The sequence below is a fragment of the Melozone crissalis genome, unplaced genomic scaffold (assembly GCF_028551555.1).
Source record: "Melozone crissalis strain CALT ecotype California unplaced genomic scaffold, PUWL_Pcris_2 ptg000244c_1, whole genome shotgun sequence".
In the NCBI taxonomy this organism is placed as follows: domain Eukaryota; kingdom Metazoa; phylum Chordata; class Aves; order Passeriformes; family Passerellidae; genus Melozone; species Melozone crissalis.
The window spans coordinates 506,636-528,488 of record NW_026536003.1 but is presented as its reverse complement, the minus strand read 5'-3'; the positions used below and the strand labels follow the sequence as shown (position 1 = coordinate 528,488).

Genomic DNA, 21,853 nt, shown 5'->3' with positions numbered 1-21,853 from the left:
TAGCTGACCTGCCCCTTCCCTCCCCCTCCCCCAGGAGCTTAAAAAGGTAATCAGACCATGCGGTCGCTATTCTGTTGGAGCTGTTACTACGATTCAGACCTCTGTAACCATGGAATAAACCTCTGGATATAAACCCTCCAGCAGAATCCATCTCCTTTTCTTCCTCACCATTAGCCTGAAGCCTTCCTCCTGAGGTAAACAGAGTTCCTACCAAGCCTGGACTTGTTCAGCTGCCCAGCTGCAATCTCCAGCAAGCTAAAGGTATCTCTGGGGTGATACACCACAGTTGCCGCCTTTGGCCCAGCAGCAAGGGTCAGACTGGCCCAGGCACAATCTACCTGGTAATATTGGGATTCTTATTCCAATAACGGTACAAGGGGCTTTGCAATGATAATCGAAACAAATGCACCTTTATTGAATGACCACAGCAAAATGCGATAGAGGGATTAAGGTAGAGAAAAAGATAGAGGAAGAGAGAGACTAAAGAGAGAGAGAGAGAGAAAGAGAGAGGGAATAGAGCTACCAAATGTAGAGACGAAGTCCTTTGGTCCAGTCCAGTCGAGGATCCGCCTGTTGAGTCGGGGAGATCTCGAAGTCTCTTGCTAACTCAGAGGTTTTTATTATGATAACTCTATTGGAAATTGCAAGGAAGGGGAAACAGATACAATAAGGACTAGATGTAACAGGTAGTCCATGCTCTCAGCAGTAAACGAGAGCCATTGTCTTCTTGGTCCAGCGGTCACAACCTGCAGGCAAACATCTCGCTTTGGTCAGCTTGCCTCCCCCACACACCTGCCCCGGGCTGGGGGTTTCAGTCCCAGTCCTTGGAAGGAGCAGAGGGGCCTTTTCACGTGGGGGTTCCATGTCTCAGTCCTTGATGGAGAGGCTCCTTCCATCTCAGTCTGTCTGTCACGGTGGTTGTAAAACAGGTGAGGGTCTTCTGTGGGGGGACCACCTGAAACTCAGGAGAAGTCTAGCCAGGCCGAGAGGTGGGACAGCTCCCAAGGCTGTTGTCGCAAAAAGGGCACGGTGCCCCGTTCTTCTCATTGGGCTCAGTGTAGGCTACAGCAAACAACAGCTGTGAAAACAATGGCTTAGCAACGCTCTCAGGTCTCAGGCACATGACTTTCTCCCTTGGAGCCAGAGATTTAAGACAGGGGGGTCTTCTCCTCAGTGGTCCCCCAATGACGATCATGAGGCAGATGAGGGAAAATTCAGACAGACTCTCACAAGCAGAAAGTGGCAGGATGTGTCTGCTTCCAGTGCTTGTCTTGGCTGTTCCTTCGCAGTGCTGGCAGCATCATCAGAGACACACCACAGGTTCTCTCATGCCAGGGTCATCCCAATCTTCTGCACTTGCCCAGGTGCCTCCCAGGTTCACCAGGGAAAATGGCTGCTCGTGCCAGTCCATCCCCTTGCCCAGAAGGCACCCGCTTGTGTTTGGGCACGAGCTGCTGGCCACAGCCAGATGGGCAGCACCCGCAGCATTGGCCATCAGATGCTGGGCTGATGTTTGCATCCAGAGAGAAAGAAAAACAGCCAGAAGCACAGAAGGCAACTTGACAGTATCTCTGTAAGAATGGCATTGTCCTGTGAAAGTCAATAGTGGATGGTGGGTTTGTGCTGCAGATAATCACTTCCAAGTAAAAATCATTCCAGGAAGGGACAACAGCTTCTGCCTTCTGATGGATAAGTCAATTTGCCACTGCTGTCCAGGCCCATGGCCCCTCCCAGTCTGACCAAGTTTTGGTCTGGGAGTATTTTTGGGGTTAGTCTGGAGGCAAAGATCACACTGTCACTTGAATAATAGTGGCATATAAATTCCAGGCAACGATTCTTTCAATCAAGTAGGTGTTCAGGGCATCCATTCCCCGGTGTGTTTTCTGGTGCTCCTCCCTTACTAGTGACTACAAGATATGGGAAGGGATCACCAGCTTCCCTTCAATGATAGCCCACCCTTCTTGGTTGTATGTCCCTTTTTGATCTTTGATTAGTTTTCTATCTTTCTTATTGTATTCTGGCTTACCTTCAAGGGAAATTTGTCCACCTGGAATCAGAGCTCCTTCAGTAGTTACCTCACCTTTTGCTGCTTCCTTTGCCTCTCTATCCGCCAGCTCATTTCCTTCTTCCAATTCTGAGTTCACTCTCTGGTGTGCCTTAATATGCATAATTGCTGCCTTTTCAGGCAGCTGAACTGCTTCCAGCAGTTCAATTATCCCGATCATCTCTTGTGCATGTTTGATGTTCTTTCCTTGTGAGGTCAGCAGTCCCCTCTCTCTCCAGGTGGCTCCATGTGCATGCACAACTCCAAATGCATACCATGGCTCTCTATAGATTTTATTCTCTTTCCTCCTGCCATTTCTAAGGCAAAAGGAAAGAGAATCAGTGCAATTATTTTGGTCTTCTGTGCAGAGGTGCCTGTTGGTAAGGGTCCAGATTCTGTTACCTCTCTGCAGGTAGTGACTGCATATCCAGCTCGTCGCTTTCCACTGGCAACGTGGCTACTCCCATCAGTGAACCAGGTCTCTGCACCATCCAAAGGAGTGTCCTTCAAGTCCGGGCATCTGGAGTAAGTAGCTTCAATGGCCTCCAGGCAATCGTGGTGTGCTGCTTCTCCTTGATCCCACTGAGAAAAGAAGCTGGGTTCACAAGGTTAGTGACTACAGAGTCCTTTGCCCAGCATTGACCTCATACCCAAGGTAGATTATTTTCTGTTTCACTGCCTCTGCCTTTTTCTTTTTTTTTTTCTTTGATACTCTGTATCCTTGGAGCCCTAGGAAATTCAAAAGGCTCATGGTCCAGGCCACACATGCTTCCCTTGTCTGAGTGGATATCAAGAGATGATCCACGTACTGTAATAGCCTTCCTTCTTCTTGTGGAGCTTCCTGGGGCTCTAGGTCCTTTGCAAGTTGTTCTCCAAACAGAGTAGGGAATTTTGAAGCCCTGAAGGCCTTGAGGCAACACAATCTATGTGAGCTGGGTTTTGCGCCTGCTTTTAGGGTTTTCTCATTTGAATGCAAAAATTTTCTGGTTGGCTTCATGGATAGGGAGGCAAAAGAAGGCCTCTTTCAGATCTAAAACAGTAAACTAGGGTAGCTCAGGTGCCAAACATGTTAGTAGGGTGTATGGGTTTGCCACAAGGTATACTGCCTGACTGTAGCTTGTTGTTTTCCTTAACTTGACTAAGGAAAGGTGCATTCTCTGCCCTCCCTGCTATGTTAGAGGCCCATACCCCAGGAAACATTGGATCCATTCTTTTCTTGTTAATTTCATCCTTATTTTCAATTTCAGTTTCACTAATTGTTAAAATTAAGCTCAATATATCTCCATATTCTTGATCCTTTACCTCTAAAATAATCTCTCCATCTTTAAATGTGATCTTTGCTTCCAGCTGCTCCAACAAGTCCCTACTCAACAGGGCCTTTGGAGAGTTGGGCACATACAAAAAAACTATGACTATTTTGATGGTTTGCAAAATATGATTTTTCAGATTGGTCAGTTGCCCCCTTACCATAACATAATCATCTGTTACAGGCATCGAGGCTTTATTTAACACTAATTTTGCTGCCCCCGTGTCCACGAAAAATTCCATTTTCTTAGGTCCCATCTTTCTACCCTATCCCAACTCTTTGCCTTAATTCAAAGTCTTGGGGTATAAGATACGCTGAACGCACTCAGCTATAATTATTTCTGCTGGGTTTCTTAAATTACATGAAACTCTCTTTTCTAATAATTCAAACATCCTGTTACTTCTTTGCTTCTCGTGACCAATTGCTACTAAACTCCTTAGAGCTCTCTGAGTAGCCTTGGTTTCCTCAGAAAAACATAAAGTGCCTGTCTTGGTCTCTTCCACATAAACTCTGCTTTACAAAATCTCACTCTTTCCCAGTTCTCTTCCCGCACAATCTAATTCAAGCATTGTTTCTACTGACACTCACTTTGCTGCCTTGCAAAAAGCTGTGCCTCTTACAGCAAAAACTCTGATATGCCCACAAACACAAACACAGACACAGACACACACGCCCTGCATCTCAAATTCACGAGAGTCAGGGCTTAGGTTGCTGTGGGAGGGGAATTCCTCGAATTCCTTTAATTTGTTTTATCACAGTTAAACATAAATCACCATACTGCAGTTTTTCCATGTAAAATGCTACACTTGTTGTAAACAAAATCCTAAAATGTCCACAAACACAAGCCTACAATACTAAGAATCAAATTACCACAATGTGGGGAAAGAACCACACAAACTCACTGGGAAAGGGGTATCTCTTAAAAATGCCCACTTTCCTTGACACAACCCAACATACAACACTTCAGCATCTACCCACATCAGCTTATCCAGCTTCTTCTGGTCCTCACACACTCTGGACACAATCAAAATAACAGCACACAGTAAAATTCCAGGGACCAAGTCCAAACTGCGGGGGCAGAAGAATCCCCTGAGTTCATCTAGCCACGGGTAAAATGCGCACAATCTACACAAATCACACATCACCACTTTTAAACACAATCAATGACTAAATGTCCTCACCCACATTTCTCCACTTGTTCCACTACTTCACGGGGTGTTCCTGCCCTCACAGCCTGCCCCAGCCGGTGCTCCCGGCCTCACCTGGCTGCTTCAGACATGGGTAGAACTGTCCCCGCACGCCGTGGGTACACTCACTCACTCCCTCGATCGCTTTTATACACCACACACTCACACGATTACAAACACGCTAACATTAACCACACAATGCATTAGCCATACAATGTCTGGACACCACAAGCACACAAAGTTCGGGTTCACTCGGCTCACCCCAGAGTCGCTAGCGGCCGCTCTATTGAACAATGAACCCGTTCCCAGTCGCGCTATCAACCGGGAACCTCTGCTGCTGACTGTGCTCCTGGTTGATGGCTGCCTGCAAGCACAGGGCCGAGGCTGTGCACTCAGACGTCTCTGAGTGACTTATCAGCAGCCCTATCTCCCCCGGGCCCCTTGACAGACATACCGTGTATCTGCACAGTGCAGGTCATTGTCTGTGTCTGCAGGAGGCAAGCCGAGATGGAGCAGAGCTCCTCCAGGAAAATCCCAGGGAGCGCCCAGGAGTCCGTCCTCCCTTCCACCCCTGCAGGGACAGACAATCGCTTGGCTGGCTCGCCAAAATGATTAGTGGAAAAAAAAGGGGAAACTGCACAACTTTGTAAAAAGTCGTAAAGCCGGTATGTTTAGCGCTGGACACATGTGGGAATTGTTCTCCCTAAAGGACACGAGCACCCCTAGGAATTCCCCCTTGCTTATACATATGCATATAGTCTCATTCATATTCATTTTACTGATTTCACATTACAAGCTGCAATTAGTTTTTATCAGTCCTTGCCCTTTGCGCAGGGAGCTCTCTGGTCAGCCTCAGCCTCAGCCTTTGGCCCTGACAAAGGGGCCTCCGCTTATCTTGGGAGTTTGAATTCCTTCTCTTTGTCGAGGCCATTCTGTGAGCACAAGATTTTTTCTTTGTTTTATTTCCTCTCTTGTGAGAACAGGGAGTCTTAAGCACAGATAAACAAGTTACAGGCTCAGAACAGCACTTTTCACCTCAATCCAAAAATGCATTTCTATCCTGTTAAAATTCTACTTTGTCTCACCCATCCAAGGAATTATGTGCTCTGACTCCATGATTTTAAAGGCTGAACAGATGCTTTATTCTATGCTATATTATACTACATTACAATATTGCTATACTAAATCTATACTAAATTACATACTAAAGAAAAACCTCTGACCCTTTGCAGACAGTCACGACCCAGCTTTGACCTAATTGGTCAATCAGTCCAAACAACCATCACCACAGTCCAATTAACAAATCACTCTCGGTAAACAATCTCCATAACACATTCCACATGTGCCAAACAACAGGAGCAGCAAGATAAGAATTGTTTTCTTCCTTTCTGAGCTTTCTCAGCCTTTCCACAGCTTCCCAGGAAAAATCCTGTGAGAGAGAATTATGTCTCTATTCAAAGAAATGTGAATACCACAGGGATTTGTTCTCCCTGGTCTCCATCTGCTGCTCAGTGCCTGGGGTAAGGAAAGAAAAGGAGAGGAAGGATTGAGGAAGAAGGACAGAAAGAGAAGAGGAAGGAGCTGTGGACAAGGAGAGGATGGGATTTGCCTCTGTGCTAGAGGGAAGGGGAAGGGATCCTACCAATTCATCCCTGGCAGGATGGTGTCAGCAGTGGGGCTGTCCTGCAGCCAGGGGCAATGCTGGGCTGAGACACAGAGCAGAGGAGAGGGGGAAAGGGGCAGTGACTTCTTCCTCACCTGCCTCAGTGTCCCAGGCCATCTTCCTTTTCCTTGCAGCCTCCTCCAGCTCCATCCAGACAAAATTTGGGATTGACAAATCCTGGCTTGGGGGAAAAACAATGGGTGAGCCCTTGGTCCTGCTGCCCAAGTACAGCTCCAGAAGTAACAGCCCTGCTCACAGTCGGATGGGCCCAGACCCTGCTCATCTCCAGCCTCCCCCACCCCTCCAGGCTGCCAGAATTGGCCTTTGCTGCTCTCCCCATTCTGATGCCAATGTCCCCACACAGCTGGTACCACCTCCCCAGCCAGTTTGCCACAGGAACCCTCCACAAGTCCCCAAAGGGGCATCTGCGTCTCACCCTTGGGGACCTGCAAGATCCAAACATCCCCTCCCCAGAAACAAACCCTTCCAGAGATCCCCCGATGGATTTGGGGTCAGTTCCCCCTCTCTGCTCACCTGTGGGATCTGGGGGATGGATGCTGCCAGGGCCAGGGGAGCTGCAGACTCAGCGGGCAGGTGGGAAAAGCGTGGTTCTGCTGGGGCTCCTCCTCTTGCTCCTCCTGTTCCTGCTCCTCCTTTCCTCCATCCTCCATCCTCCTCCTCTCCCTCCTCTTCCTATTGCTCTTCCTTCCCTGCCCATTCCAGATCCCACCTCTCCCCCATGGCTGCAGCATCACCAGCATTTGGGTGGAGGGAACCCCCCATGAGCCCCCCAGGGATGGGCAGGGGGCTTGGGGACCCACCCAGTGCGGATCCATTCCCCCCAGAGCCCCAGGGAATCACTCCAGGAATCGAATGATGGGGACACAATGGGATCCCCATGGAACTGCTCTTTTTCTGTTCCATCCGCACCTTTCCCTCCCCATACCCATCATTCCTCCAACCCAAAGACCCCTCCCAACTCAATTTGGGGGTGCCATCCCTCTCGCACTCTGAATCCTCTTTTCCCCTGCTCTTCCACCCCTTCCCCATTGTGCCCCCAGCCCCAGCCCTCACCCCTGGGCTTGGTTTTGAGGGATGCAGGCCCCTCCTGCTCAGTTTGCAGGGTCACATCTCCCCTTTCTCTCAATTCTAGCAGCTCCTGGCTGCTTTTTCCTGGGAGGAATCCCTCAGTTTTGGGACTTTTGGGGTGTAGCTTATAAGTGTGACAGCTCTGTCCGGCTCTCTGCTCCCTGCTGTGGCCCCTCAGCTGCCCCTGACACCCTGGGGGTGCTGGGATTTCCCTCCTGGGGACAAGGACGTTCATCCCCTTCCAGGAGCCCAATGCCTGGCTGGGGCTCCAGGTCAGGGGGTCCTTGAGCAGCTGCCCCAGAACCTCCCCCAGGGTCTCCCAGCACAGCTGGAGCTGCTCAGCCTGGGGTCCCCAAAGGCCTCAGCAAGCCCCAAGTCCCTCCCAGGAACCCTCAGCCCCCTCAAACCCAGCATCCCCCACATCCCCTGCAAGTTCCCCCCATGGCACCAGCCATGGCCATGTCCCCACATGTCACTGCCCATGTCCCACCATGTCCTCACCCATGGCTGTCTCCCCACCATGTTTCCATCCCTGTCATTGTCCCCCACATCTCCATCCATGCCCGTGTCCCCCCATGTCCCCACAAATGGCCCCATCCCTGTTAATATCCATGTGTCCCCAAGTCACTCTCCATTTGACCATGTGTCCTACCCTGACCACACCCAAGTCTTAGTTCAATGTCTATTTTTACCTCAATATTGGATATTTTAAAGGGATAAAGAGAAATTAAAACAAAATTGAGGCAAAAAAAAAGGGATTTCCTTGTCCATACCAGCTGAGGATCCACAGCTTAGGTGGAAGGGAAGAACCTTTTTGGGTGGAATTTCTATCCCGCTGTCTCTAAAATCTTGGCCTTTTCCCCAGTTTTTCACCATTTGGCTGCAGAAGACACCCTTGGGCAACAGGAAATCAAAATTGTGGAATCTCTGAAGTTGGAAAAGACCTTGTCCTGGTTCAGGGCAAATTTGGGAGAGAACTCCCAAAGGAGTTCCTCTGGACAGCAGATTCAATCGGCCCCTCCCCCAACTGGTTCAGGAAAAATGAAATACCTCCTTGGAGAAAAGTGGAAAAAACTGTTTATTAAACAATAAAACCTAAATAATATGAAACAATAAAACCTTTTGTTGCTCTAAAAGAGAGAAAAACTCACAAAGTCCCTCTGTGGGCTGTAGCTCAGCTCACTCAGTCTCTTATCAATCCCTCTGGTGCTGGAAATGTCGCAGGCCAGGCCCAGCCCGGTGGGCCACAGGTGTGAGCTGCCCGTGCTCTTCTGGTGTTCAGGCCAGAGCAGGTTTAAACAGGTCCAAAGAAAAGGGAAAAAACCCCACAGTTCAGGGAACTTTGGTTCAGTTAGCTAAACCTAACTAAAAGGAAAGGAGAGCTCTGTCCCGCTGTCTGCCCATCCGCAGACAACACAGTGCAGGAGCAGGAATGTGGAGTGAGTGCAGTGTCTGAAAACAAACTCTGTGCTTCTTCTCTCCCCCTTCACTCTCAGGGCAAGTCTTGAAGGTGCAAAACTTATTATTCAGCACAAACAGAACAGACTGGGGACACAAGCATCTTATAGTCGACACAGAATATACCTCAGGGACCATTCAGTACTCCCTGATGTCACCAGAAGACAGGACTGAATGCAAAAGATTTTATGGGGTTGAAATTTGACAAATCTCTTCTCCCCAAGGAATTCCCATTGTAGGTCTGCGTCCCGATGGATGTTCCTGCTACTGGGTTTATCTAGGTGCCCACAGGGAACCAGGAAGATGTGGAGTCCCCCAGCCAGATGCCTTCCAACTTGGATCACCAGGACCACAGATCACCAGGGCTCTGCCCAACAGGGGTCACTGGGGATCATCCAACGTGGATCCTCCCATGGGGGATGGAGCTGGAGCAGCACACAAAGCTCTTCCCACACTTGGGGCACTCACAGGGCTTCCCTTAGTGGCGCCTCCGTTGGTGTTTGGTCAAGATTGAGCTCGATGAGAAGCTCATCCCACACTCCCCACACTCGTAGGGCCTCTCCCCCGTGTGGATGCGCCGGTGCAGGGTGAGGTGGGAGTTTTGCTTGAAGCCCTTCCCACAGTCGGGGCAGCGGAAGGGCCTCTCATCGGTGTGACTCTGCTCATGTACGAGGAGATCGCAGCTCCTGTGAAACCTCTTCCCACACTGGGGACACTTGTAGGGCTTCTCCCCAGAGTGAACACGCTGCTGGTGTTTTCTCAGGTCAGTGTGCCACCCAAAGCTCTTCCCACATTCCAAGCAGGTGTAGGGCCGTTCCCCCGTGTGGATCACCCGGTGCCGAATCAGGGCCGAGCTTTCTCTGAAGCTCCTCCCACATTCCCCACACTTGTAGGGCTTTTCCCCAGTGTGGATCTTCTGGTGTTCCGTCAGCTGGCACTTGATGCTGAAGCTCTTCCCACACTCCCCACACTCATAGGGCTTTTCCCCAGTGTGGATCCTCTCGTGTTTCCTCAGGCCAGAGCTGTATCTAAAGCTCTTCCCACATTCCACACACTCATAGGGCTTTGCCCCAGTGTGGATCCTCTGGTGTTGAATCAGGCTCCCCTTCTGGCTGAAGCTCATCCCACATTCCCCACACTCATAAGGGCGGTCTCCAGTGTGGATCATCTGGTGTTGCATCAGGTGGCCCCTCTGGCTGAAGCTCTTCCCACATTCCCCGCACTCAAAGGGCTTTTCCCCAGTGTGGATCCTCTGGTGTCGGATCAGGACAGAGTTGTGGCTGAGGCTCTTCCCACACTCCTCACACTCAAAGCGCCTCTCCCCAGTGTGGATCCTCTGGTGCTGCCTCAGGCTGGAGCTCCAGCTGAAACTCTTCCCACATTCCTCACATTCATAGGGCCGGTCCCCAGTGTGGATCACCTGGTGCTCGATCAGGTCTAAGCTCCGACTAAAACCCTTCCCACATTCCAAGCACTTGTGGGGCTTCTCTCTGCCATGGGGCTTCTCTACCAGCTCTGAGCTCTGGCTGGATCTCCGGCCGCCTTCCTTGCTCAGGGGGGCTCTTTCCTCCCCACAGCTCCCTGGGCTGGGTTTGCTGCCCCTCCTCGTGCGGAATCTCCAGGGCTTTTCCTCCTCCTCCATCCACACACGTCCTAGGAATGAAAAATCCTGGTATGGGGAAAAAACAAAATGAGAGTGTCTTGGACTGGGAGCTCCTCCTTGCCCAAGTTCATCTCATTAAGTCATTGGGCATCTTGTGTCTCTAAGAACCTCCAAAACACCAAGAGTCAGCACAAAATCCTCCAAACATCAACACACTGATCAAAAACTTCCGAAACATCAAGATTCAACAAAGCCCCCTCCAAAACATAAAGATTCAGCCCCCACAAAAAAACAAAGCACCAACAATTAGGCCAATAAAGCTCAGAAACACCAAGATTCACCCCCGGGAAAATCGTGGATCCCAATCCCTGGTCACCTGCTGCATGTGGAGGGGGGGCAACGCTCCTGGGGCTCGGGTTGGAGGCTGCAGATAGAGGGAGAGTGGAACTTTGTGCTACTTCCTCTTCTGTTCCTCCTCCTGTGTCCCTACTCTTGCTCACACTCCTCTTCCTCCTGCTATTCCTCCTTCTCCTGCACAATCTCACCTTCTCCTCCCACATGCATCATTTGACCCTTTTGTTCCTCAACCCTGCTTCTCCCTCCCTTCCCCTCCTGCCCCAGGCCCAGCACCCACTGCCGGCTCTCTCTTCCCCCCAAACCCACAGCATCCCACGGCAGGGGCAGGGATGGAGCTGGGGCAGGTCGGGCTGGGGCAGCGCTGGGCTCTCGGCCGCTCCCGCCCGCACTCGGTCCCCACTGCAGCCGCTCCCGCCAGGACAGCGCGGGGGGGCCCGGCCTTGGCGCCGCCCCACTCCCACCTCCCCAAATTCCCCTCGCATTTGGACAATAGGGCATGGATGGTGTTGGTGTGCTGCAAAGGGATTGCGTGAAGGGGAGGGTGCAGCAATATGGTTAAGGCAAGAAGCTGCAGGAGGAATCTATGTGGGAAGGAAAAGGATGATGGAAAAGAGGAGGAAGAGAAAAATACTGAGGATTGGGATGTTTATCAGCAGAGTCTTAGCCTCAAAACTTGTCAGCTAATTCAGATCATTTGTATCCCCGGTGTCCAGGACAGGAAAGAAAGGAGGTCAGGGTTTCAGGGGGTTTCTCTGTGGGGGGCAGCGGCAGCACCGGGCGCAGAGCTGTGGCACCGGGAGCACGGGCTGGGGGCCTGTGGGGAGAACGGGGCCGGGCCGGGGCTGTGGGGCAGCCGGGGCTCAGCGCCGGGCGCTGCCTGACCCCACCAGCCCCGGGCAGGGCCGGCAGCGGCCCCCGGCCCCCAGGAGGCTGCGGGACGCCCCGGCCGCTGCCCGGCCCCGCGGAGCTGCCGGCCCTGCCCGCCGGGGGCGCCTTTGGACACTGCGGCAGGACAGGGAGCGGCTCTGGGCTACGGGCTGGGGAGGGCACCCTGAGCACAGGGAGGAGGAGCAAGGAACACCTGGGAAATGTGGAATGTACATTTTAGCAAGGAAATAATCTTTTAAGGCTTTTGTTAGGGTTACTGGAGATACAAATGATTTTGCAGAAAGCTCAGCAGCTGTCAGAGGATGAGCACCCACAGGCACTGAGGGGGGCTGCAGGAGGGGCACAAGAAGGCCCTGCAGCACTTGGGCACAAAGGCACAGCAGGTGAGTGCAAGAAGGGAGCAGCAAAAGGCCAAGCTGAAGGCAAAGGCCAGGGCACAGCTCCTACAGCCCCTGAGGGATCAACCCCAGGGCCCAAGGGGGCCCCAGCACCCAGGGCACGGCTCGGCCACAAGCACCTGGCAGAGGCATTGCCCTCCTCGGCAGGGGAGAGCCCACCCAAACAGCCCCTGGCAAGGAACCAGGGCTCCAGCTGCAGGGCACAAGGACACTGCAAGCACAGACAGCAGCACCCTCAGGACCAGCAAGTCCACCCCTTGATGGACATGGACTGGCAGGGCTGTCACAGCTCCCATCACACCAGGGACCCTCCACACTGCAGCCCTTGAGAACATTCAGGGTGGGTCCGCAATGAGAGGAGGCATTTTTTGATGGACACAGGGGCCTCTCAATCCACTCTGAATCTTAGATCTAAGGTGGGAAAATGCTAAAAATGTCTTTGATTATTCATGGGATTAGTGGGAAAGATGTGTGGTTTTATTCAACCACTATTAGCAGATGTGGGTGATGGGATTGAAATGCATGAATTTTTATTCATTATTGTTATTATGGTTTACTGGGAAGGGATTTGATTGCTAAACTCAGAACGCAAATTAATTCTATAAAAGGTGATACAGAAGCCAGTACTGTTGTACCTTTGTGTCAAATGTCTGGCGAGGCCTATGCTGAGGTGAACCCAGAAGTTCTGGCAGCCCCAGGGAAAGAGGGAAAATTAGATATGGAGCCTCTCCAAAGCACTCTGAACCAACCAGGACAAGTGGTGTCTAAAAGCAACACCCTGTTCCAGGGGAGGGAAGGAAGGGCAATCAGACACAGTGCAGGTCACCGCCCCATGCTCAGCTCAACCCGCGCAGCTGTGGGTGCTTGTGAGAGCCTGGCACTGAAATGCCCTGAGCAGGAAGGCTTCAACATCTTCTGCTGACACCATGGCACCTAACAGGGGGGCAAAAGCAATTCTCACTGCTTCAGCAACCACTGGAGCAGATATCAAGGCACATTCTCCCACAGGAAGCTGGGCTGGCACACAGCCTGCCCTGGCACTTTGCTGCTGCCAACACCCAGCCAGGACATCGGCTCCTGCCTAAGGAGTGCCAAGCAGCACCACTGGTGGCCAAGGGGCCCATGCCAAGTGTCCCTGAGGCCAGAAACAGCCGCCAGCACAGCTCTACACGGGGGGACCCCTCAGCCTGGCCTCAAGGGCTCTGAAGCCCCGCAGATTTGCACTTCCCGCCCGCAGCAGGAGGATGGGAGGCCGCCCCTGAGCCTGCCCTGAAGGCAACGCAGCAGCAGCCAGGGCTCCACAGCGGGCCAGGCCCCTGCGCCTGCCCACAGATCCTCGCCTGGAATCCTCTGCAATCCTGGCCACCCTCCTCTGCCATCTCCAGCCCCTGGGGCCAAGCCTTGCTGCCACTGCTGCAGCTTCAGCGCTGGCTGGGCCTGCACTGCCACAGCTGCTGGGGAACACCACGGCACAATTCCACTCCGGGGCTCACTGACACCCACACTCTGGGCTGCCTGCCATTGCACTGCTGCAAAATGTACCGAGTTTGGTTCTTTTAAACCTTATTTCTCTGCTCAGGCTTGGTTTGTCTTTGCCTTTGGGAAAGGAATTTTAAAGGTTTTATTTAAGGGCTGCTACACCACTCAATGGAGATGAGTTCAACATCCCAACACACTGGGAATAGCCCAAAAGACACCCACAGAGATAACGACCAGCAACAAAACATCAACATTGCCCAGCAGCAAACAGCAACCAACAGCTACCCCAGACACTGCCCCCGGCAGAGCTGGAGACACCTGGGCTGGAAAAGGCTGAGAAGGAAATCCAGGAGTGTGGAGACCGAATTCACACATCAGAGGGGAAGAAATCCGGGTCCAACAGGAAACCAAATACTAAAAACTTACACAACTTAGAAGCAATGAACATTAAAGCAGTGGATTTCTATGGGTTTTGGATGGTATGAAGTTTAGGAAAAATCTAGTAAAACTCACGTATCATTGCACAATTTTCTCTGCACAGCTGGGCTATTTGTGAAAGAAATTATTTCTGTTGCACATCCTGGGCAGAATCAAGTAATGCCTTGACTCTCTAACACTGAAAATGTTGCAGAGTTTTGGCTCTTCCCACTGTTTTGGTGACGAGATTACAACATTATAGTGTTTTTTTCTTAATAATCCTTCTTTTAGTCCGTAAGGTTTGGGTCAGGGGGGTCAGAACAAATTTTTCTTCTTAGGAGAAGTAGAGGGTTTTTGGGTATGTGTGTGTTTTTCTCTTAGTGATGGCACAATTTTGGTCGGGTTTCTCGATGTTCACACTTAGGATGCATTTTGAAAAACTAGAAAAGATTTAAATGTGACGCTGTAACTCATCAACAGTTAACAGAATACTGCTTAAAAAAGGAAAAAAAAAAAAGGCATCAAAAAAAAGCAAGGGAAGGGGGGTGGGAAAGGAACGGGGGAGTCACCAGATTACTGCCCTGGAAGAGAAGCTTTGGTTCTAGTCAGCCTGCAGAGGAGCTTTAGAAATGCAAATGAACACTGCTGGGCAAAGTGTGGACAATGCACCTGGGTCTATTGCCTGGGGCAGGAATTGGGCTGATTCCCTCTGCCCCTCACCCCAAGCTCTGCCTGCTGGCACTGATGGAATTTGCACAGCTCAAGGCAGAGCCCAGGGGGAGGATATCTGACCCTGCAACACAAACGGGTGAAGCTGCAAAGGGAAACAGCAAATGGAGAACGTTGGGAAAACTTCACTATAAACAAATGGGGGGAATCATTTCTCTGCCCACTCCAACATGTGCTGTCACTGTCTGTGTTATGTAGGGTATATTGGAGCACTGGGCATTTTTTCCTACCAAAAATTCAGGGAAATCAGTTGGGAATCCAAGTATTTGATGATTTAATTAGAGAAAAGCAGTCAATTGATGCAGCCCTGGCTGGAGAGAGCGGCCAAAATTGGGGAAAAGATGAACGGCCAGCAGAACAAATCCTACAACACCATGGACCAGCCCCTGGGAACCTGAACCAATTCATATCAGGAGCCACAGAACCCATTTCTCATTTCAATGGCATCATTAGATTACAAGCTGTCCCCGCAATAATAACCAACCAGACAGCTCCAGCTCCTGACCTTCCTGCTGGGCAATCCACTGAAATGAGGAACACAACACTTCACCATGGGATGGGATCAGATCATCTGTTAGCAGAAAAAGGAGGAGTTTGTGGAAAATTAAATGACACAAACTGCTGTTGGCAAAAAGATGAAAAAGGAAAAGTGGTGAAACAGATAACAAAGGAAATAAGAAAGCAGCGCATGTACGGATTCAAATGCGGAAAGAATGGGAATGGGACACGGTTTTGAGGCTCCCTGGCAGACCATGGGTTAAACGAATGCTGTTTCTCCTCGGATGTGCTACAACAACTCTCATCTTTTTGCCATGCTCCACACCTTGAGAGTGCAGCTCATTCAGGGGCCAGGGACTCGTAGATAAGGACGCAACGGGCGAAACCACCAGCTTCAATAAATGTTACTAATTAACATGGATTGCTGCTCACAGAAAGTCCCGCTGAATTCCTGAACTTCCAGAAGAACAAAGACTTAACAGAGCCGTGAATATCGGCTGTTCTACAAAAGTGGAGGTGCTCATTAACGAGGACATGCAGTTGCCGGATCGGGAGGTCTGAACCTTCCAAGTACCTCAGCCAGGGGGCAAAGGGAGAGGGAGACGAAGTCGGGAAAATGAGGATAAAAAGGAGGCTGCGAACTACAACAATGGCAGAGAGCGCACGGCAAATGCCCCACGGCCTCTCCCTCTGCTCAGCAATAAAGTCACTTTTACAGGACTCCTCTGTCTCCTCTGCGCACAGAAACCTCCGGCCACGGGAATTCCCCGCACAGCCCCGGGCACGGGGCAGCCCCCTCTGTCCCAGCCACAGCAACCGGGCCGCGCCAGCGCTGCTCCGGCAGCGGCTCCTGCCGAGGCAGCGGCCGCAAGGAGACCGCGGGCAGCCGCTCCCGCAGCGCCCTCACGCCAGCGGCAACACGGGCCGGACACGGCACAACGAACCCGCCCGAGCCCCCTGCCGCCCCCGAGGCCCGCAGCCAGCCCCGAGACCCCGCACAACCCAGCGCGGCTCCCACCCGCGCTGCGGCCGCCTCCGAGCTCCGCCGCCGCCTCACCGCGCTCCGGCCGCTGCCGCCGCGCACGGCACCGCACACACGCTCCGACAATGGCGCCGCTGCCCAGCCACGGCCGCCCTCAGCCCGCCACCGGGGCCCGGCTCCGCCCCGCTCCCACCAATCAGCGCGCCACAACCACGACTGACGCCACCATCGCCCAGTCCCAGCCAGGGGCGGGCTCTGCATACGGCACAGCCCCGCCCCGCGCTCTCAGGGCCCCCCGGGCTGCGTGAGGGCAGAGCCGGAGCTGAGGAACAGCCCTGGAACGGGCCCGGGCCCGAGGGGGATTGAGCTGAAAACACAAACAAACTTCTCCGCACCTCCCGCCACGGCTTTCCCGGCACTGCAGCTCTGGTGTCTCCGGCTCAGCGGGAAGCCCTGCAGCCTCACTTCTCCTATACTAGTTAGGAGCATCAGGGCATCGCGAAAACCGCCCTAAAGCCCTGTAGATGAATGGAGGAGGGGAGAGATTTCTGACAGAAAACTCCAAAAAGTCAGAGCAGGATAATGAGAAATAAGTCAAGACCCTTAAATGCAGCTTTCCCCCACGCCTCCCTCCTTCCAGCTGCGCCTTCTGCCCCGGCAGTGCCGCAGACAGGGAATGGGGCCGGGCTCAGTTCATGCCCCGGGGCTTCTCCCTCTGCTCAGGGACAGGAGTCGTTCCCCTGCTGCACCCTGGGCTCTCTCCCACCGGAGACTTCTCCAGGAACTTCTCCAAGCTGAGTCCATCCCACGGGGCACAGCCCCCTCCAAGTGCTGCAGCGTGGGTCACTGTGCCCCAGTTTCTCAGTGCTAATCTTAGGGCACTGTCTCTCGGGATATTATCACTACAGCACTCACAGCCGAATATACACACGGAATTTTAACAGCTCTGAGTAGAAATTAAAAGAACCAGCGAGAGAGAGAAAGAGCGAGATTCCGATCGCGGCGCTCCGGAGCGGCGCTGCGGGAACGATCCCTGCGCCAGCACCGCCGGCCCCAGGCCAAGCCCAGCCCCGCAATCCAACCCCGCTGCTCACAGCGCCCGCCCTCCCCGGCCCGGGGCACAGCGAGCCCCGCACCCGCTGCGCTCCCGAGCACAAAGCGCCCCTTCCCACCGCGCTCACCCGATAAACACAGCGCCCCTGCAGCCGCTCACGCCTCTCTCGCTCCTCCCGAGCTTCTCGGCCTCCCGCACCCTCTGCCCCGCACCTGGGCCCCGCCAGTGCCGCGGGCTGGGGGCAGCAGCTGCACCTTCCTCTGCCTCTGCTCCAGCCCTGCCCAGGTGCCTCGGCTCCCTTCGTGCTCGCCACAAACTGAGGTTTCACAAGGCTGACCTAGAACAGAGGCCAGACACGGTTACACAATAAAGCAGGCATTTGTTAGAAGGCCTCCATGGATACACCTTGGGCAGAACAAGAGCCCAGCCAGGGCTATGCCCAAGATGGACCAAAATGGCCACAAAATGGACGGCCGGTCACGAGGTCTGTCACTTTATAAGTTCTGCTCCATTTGCATATTGGAGTTGATTGTCCAGTTATGTCTTTAGATTATTAAGTCCCATCCTTCTTGTTTTTCTCTTCAGTGCCCGTTGTTTATGCTCTTGGGCCTGAGGTTTGGATTATTTGTCCTTGGGTTCCCAGCTAGAACAGGAATTGTTTTGTCTCCCTGATCTATGAACAGAGCTCAGCATCCCTTAATATGAAGCCCAGACCCACAGAGTAAAGCAGCACAGAATCTGAAAAACAGAAAAGCCAAACCCTGAGGCATCAAATCCATGAGAGCCCCTCACACTCAGCAGACCCTCCCCATGGCACTCCCCGCCCCCCCATTGATTGGAGCCCCCCAAAATGGCCCCAGGCCCTCCCCCCTCAGCCGTTCTGAGCCTCTGGCTCGTGTTCTCACCTGGGAACCCCAAATCTTTGGGAATTCTCAACTGGGAAGCCCCAAATCCCTGGAAACCTTCCCTGGGACCCCCAAAAGCTCCCCTGGAACCTCCAAACCTCACCTGGGACCCCCCCCAAAACCCTTCCAGCTGCCTCCAAAACCCCCCAGGAGCTCCCAAACTCCACCTGGGATCACCCAAAATCCCCAAAACACTGGTGAGAGTGGGACAGAACTGATGGCACTGGGTTGGTGACACTGGACTGGAACTGGGGACACCAGGTTGGTGGCACTGGAATGATGACACCAGCCCTGAGGATACTGGGGTAGTGACAGTGGGATAGAACTGGTGGCACTGGGGTGGAATTGGTGGCACTGGGCTGATGGCACTGGGACACGAACTCTGGGCTGGAACTGGGGACAGTGGGAGGGAACTGGTGGCACAGGGACAGGGATACTGGGACAGGACTGGGGACACTGGGAGGGAACACTGAGGTGGGGACATTAGGAAGGGACTGGTGACACTGGGCTGTGGCACTGGGATGGAACTGGTGACACCGGGACAGGGACACTGGTATAGGATGGGGGGCACTTGGATGAGACTGGAGACACTGGGCTGAAACTGGTGGTACTGGGCTGGTGACATTGGTACGGGGACAATGGGGTGGTGGCACTGGGACAGGACTGGGGACACTGGGCTGGAACTGGGTTGGTGGCATTGGGCTGTTGGCACTTGGGTGGTGACAGTTGGACAGAACTGGTGGCATTGGAATTGAACTGGGGACACTGGGGTGGTGACAGTGGGGCAGCCCTGGGGACACTGGACTGGTGGCACTGGGAACTGGCGACACTGGGACAGGATTGGTGGCAGTGGCACAGGGACACTGGCATTGAACTGGTGGCACTGGATGGGTGGCACTGTGGCGTCCCCAGTGCCACCTGCCACCTGTGTGGTGTTCCCGTGTCCCCGCAGTGTCCCTGGTGTGGCTGAGGACGGTCACCTGCTGCTGGCCCTGCCCGCAGTGGCCGTGTCCTGCGAGGTGGCCTGGCGGGATTTGGGAACATCCTGGCGTCACCTCGCCACCAGCGGGACATTGGGGACCCCGCCCTGGCACCGCAGGCGGGCGAGAGGGGCGGTGACGTCACCACTTCCTGCTTTTCTCCTCCGGCCGCGCCGCGTTCCCGTGTGTGCCCAACTGTCCCCCGGGCGTGTTCGCCCCTCGGAGTGTCCCGCAGTGTCCCCGCAGTGTCCCCGCAGTGTCCCCAGCGGCCATGGAGCCCCAAGAGGTGCGACAGTCCCGGCGAGGGGTGAGGGGGTATTGGAATAAGAATCCCAATATTACCAGGTATATTGTGCCTGGGCCTGTCTGACCCTTGCTGCTGGGCCAAAGGCAGCAACTGTGGTGTATCACCCCAGAGATACCTTTGGCTTGCTGGAGATTGCAGCTGGGCACTGAACAAGTCCAGGCTTGTTAGGAACTCTGTTTACCTCAGGAGGAAGGCTTCGGGCGAATGGTGAGGAGGAAAAGGAGATGGATTCTGCTGGAGGATTTATATCCAGAGGTTTATTCCATGGTTACAGAGGTCTGAACGTGAGCAACAGCTCCAACAGAATAGCGACCGCATGGTCTGATTACCTTTTTAAGCTCCTGGGGGAGGGGGAGGGAAGGGGCAGGTCAGCTACCAACCAGGTGAGACAGGCAGGGTGTCAGGGGAGGATGACACCTAGACAGGCCAATGACCTCTGGGCATAGGGGCATCTTTTGAACCTGACCAACCACACGATGACCTTCCTGGAATGTTAAGCCTGATTGACAGGACTCACTCAGCATGGAGGCGAGGGGGAAGGGAGAGAGGTATTGGCACACTTGGGGAAGGGACTGGGAAGTCTAAAACAGGACATTACAGCACACCGCAACAAGGGGGGACGGGACGGGGGTGACAGAGGGGTGGAGGGGACCGAGGGTGGCTGGGGGAGGGGGGAAATGGGGCATGGCAGGGGGTGGCAGAGGGGACGAGGGGGGGACAAAGGGAACGAAGGGGACAGCAGAGCCCTCCAGGGAGGGGACAAAGGGGACCCCGGGAGGGCACAGGGGCCACCGCAGGAGCCCACAAGTGCCACCAGGTCCCTGACACCTCCCCTGTCCCCTCCCCAGCTGCTGGAGGCGCTGGTGGTCATGGTGGCTACCCTGGCCGAGGTGGCGGCCGCTGTGACCGGGTCACACAGGGACGTGCGGCAGCGCGTGTCCCCAGAGTCCCTGAACGCCGTCCTGAGGAGATTCAGCTGGCACCTCCATAGGACCCTGGGCCATGGCGGTGTCCCCTCCCTGGGCCAGGCCCTGGCCGCCCTTGGGGCCAGCCCAGAGGCCACCGGGGCCCACGTGAGAGCCACAGGCAGTGCCTGGTGGGAGTCGGTGGCCGCGCAAACAGAGAGCTGGGAACGGCTGAGCAGGGAGGCTGCTGAGCTCCGTGACGCCTGCGAGGACACGGCCAATGCCGAGCCCACCATTGAGGCCACCACCCGGGCCGGGGACCCGTGGGACGAGGCCACCCGCAGGGGGACAGCTGGGGACAACCTGGTGGCCATGGCCCAGCAGCAGATGGTGGCCCTGGACAGGCAGGAGGTGGCCTTGTTGGGGGCTGCGCACGAGGCCCAGGAGGCTGTGGCCACCAGTGAGGGCATGGGAGAGACTGTGGTGGCCACCAGCCAGGCGAGGGTGGCCACCAGGAGGGGACATTGGCCAGAGGTGGCCCTGAGGCTGCTGCAGCACTTGGTGGCCACGTGTGACAGAGCCAGGTTGTTCCTCTCGGAGCTGAGCACCGGCTCGGGGCCATCGAGGCCACCCTGGAGGGGACAGAGGAGGTGTACCCCTATATCCCCAAGGCCTTGGCGGCCAAAGTGGCCAAGTTTGAGCAGCTGTGGAGGGCCAGCACGCACCTGTTCATGTGTCACCTGCTGGGGACACTGGGGGACATCCACAATCTCTTCTTGAGTCCCTATGGTGACCCAGGTGATCCCAGTGGCCCCGGCAGCTGCACGGTGGCCGAGCAGTGCCAAGAGCCATTGAGGACATCCCGAGGCTGCTGCAGGGACAGTGATGTCACAGCTGTGATGTCATCGGGGCAGTGACATCATCAGGGACATGGCTGCTGTCACCTGTGCCCTCCCTGCTTGGGATTGGAGACAAATTTGGGGAATTTTCTGGGAATTTTCATCGAAGTTGTCCCAAATCCTGATGGGAATTCCTGGGGTGACGTCACTGGGGACACTCAAGGGCAGAGAGGGACACTCTGGGGACACTCAGGGACAGGGGTCAATGAGTCCCCTCAAGAACTTCCAGCTTTGCGTCGTGCCTGCAGCCCAGCGGGGTCATAAATGACAATTTAATACTTGCCTTTTGCGTTTTTGTATTGCCTTTTGCGCATTGTTATTGATCACCAACAATTTGATATGGTATTTGATACTGATATTGATTATCGGTGATTCCTTGTAGCTGCTGGTTGTTGCAATATAATCTATCAGTTCATGTGTGCACCGTACAGCCTCTAAATTAATTAATTAACTAAATAATTAATAATATCCTCAATATAAATCAGACCAGGCTGATCTGAACTCTGTGTCAGACACATCACTGACCCTACTGAGGGACGAGTGGTCGATAAATTCATCCCAATGTTCCTTGAGGGGAGCATAGCCAGGGAGCTGCTTCAAGGCGCTGTCACTGAGATATTTCCCCTTGAAAATCCTGGGTGGGGTGGAAAACTGGGGACACTGGGCTGGTGGCACTGGGATGGAACCGGTGGCACTGGGGTGGTG

General features: G+C 53.8%; 1 protein-coding gene and 1 pseudogene across 1 annotated transcript; one reads left to right on the top strand and one right to left on the bottom strand.

Annotated features, from left to right (window-relative positions):
- Positions 1–21,853, top strand: part of LOC128949488 (zinc finger protein 883-like) — a 99,885-nt pseudogene that overhangs the window by 58,923 nt on the left and 19,109 nt on the right.
- LOC128949491 (zinc finger protein OZF-like) lies at positions 8,835–10,399 on the bottom strand. Its single transcript, XM_054294346.1, has one exon. It carries the CDS (start codon positions 10,387–10,389, stop codon positions 9,226–9,228), a length of 1,164 nt encoding a protein of 387 aa, XP_054150321.1. The 5' UTR covers positions 10,390–10,399; the 3' UTR covers positions 8,835–9,225.

Excerpts from the sequence above, each read along its gene's own strand:
- LOC128949491 (XM_054294346.1), bottom strand. The coding sequence starts at position 10,389 with ATGGAGGAGGAGGAAAAGCCCTGGAGATTCCGCACGAGGAGGGGCAGC.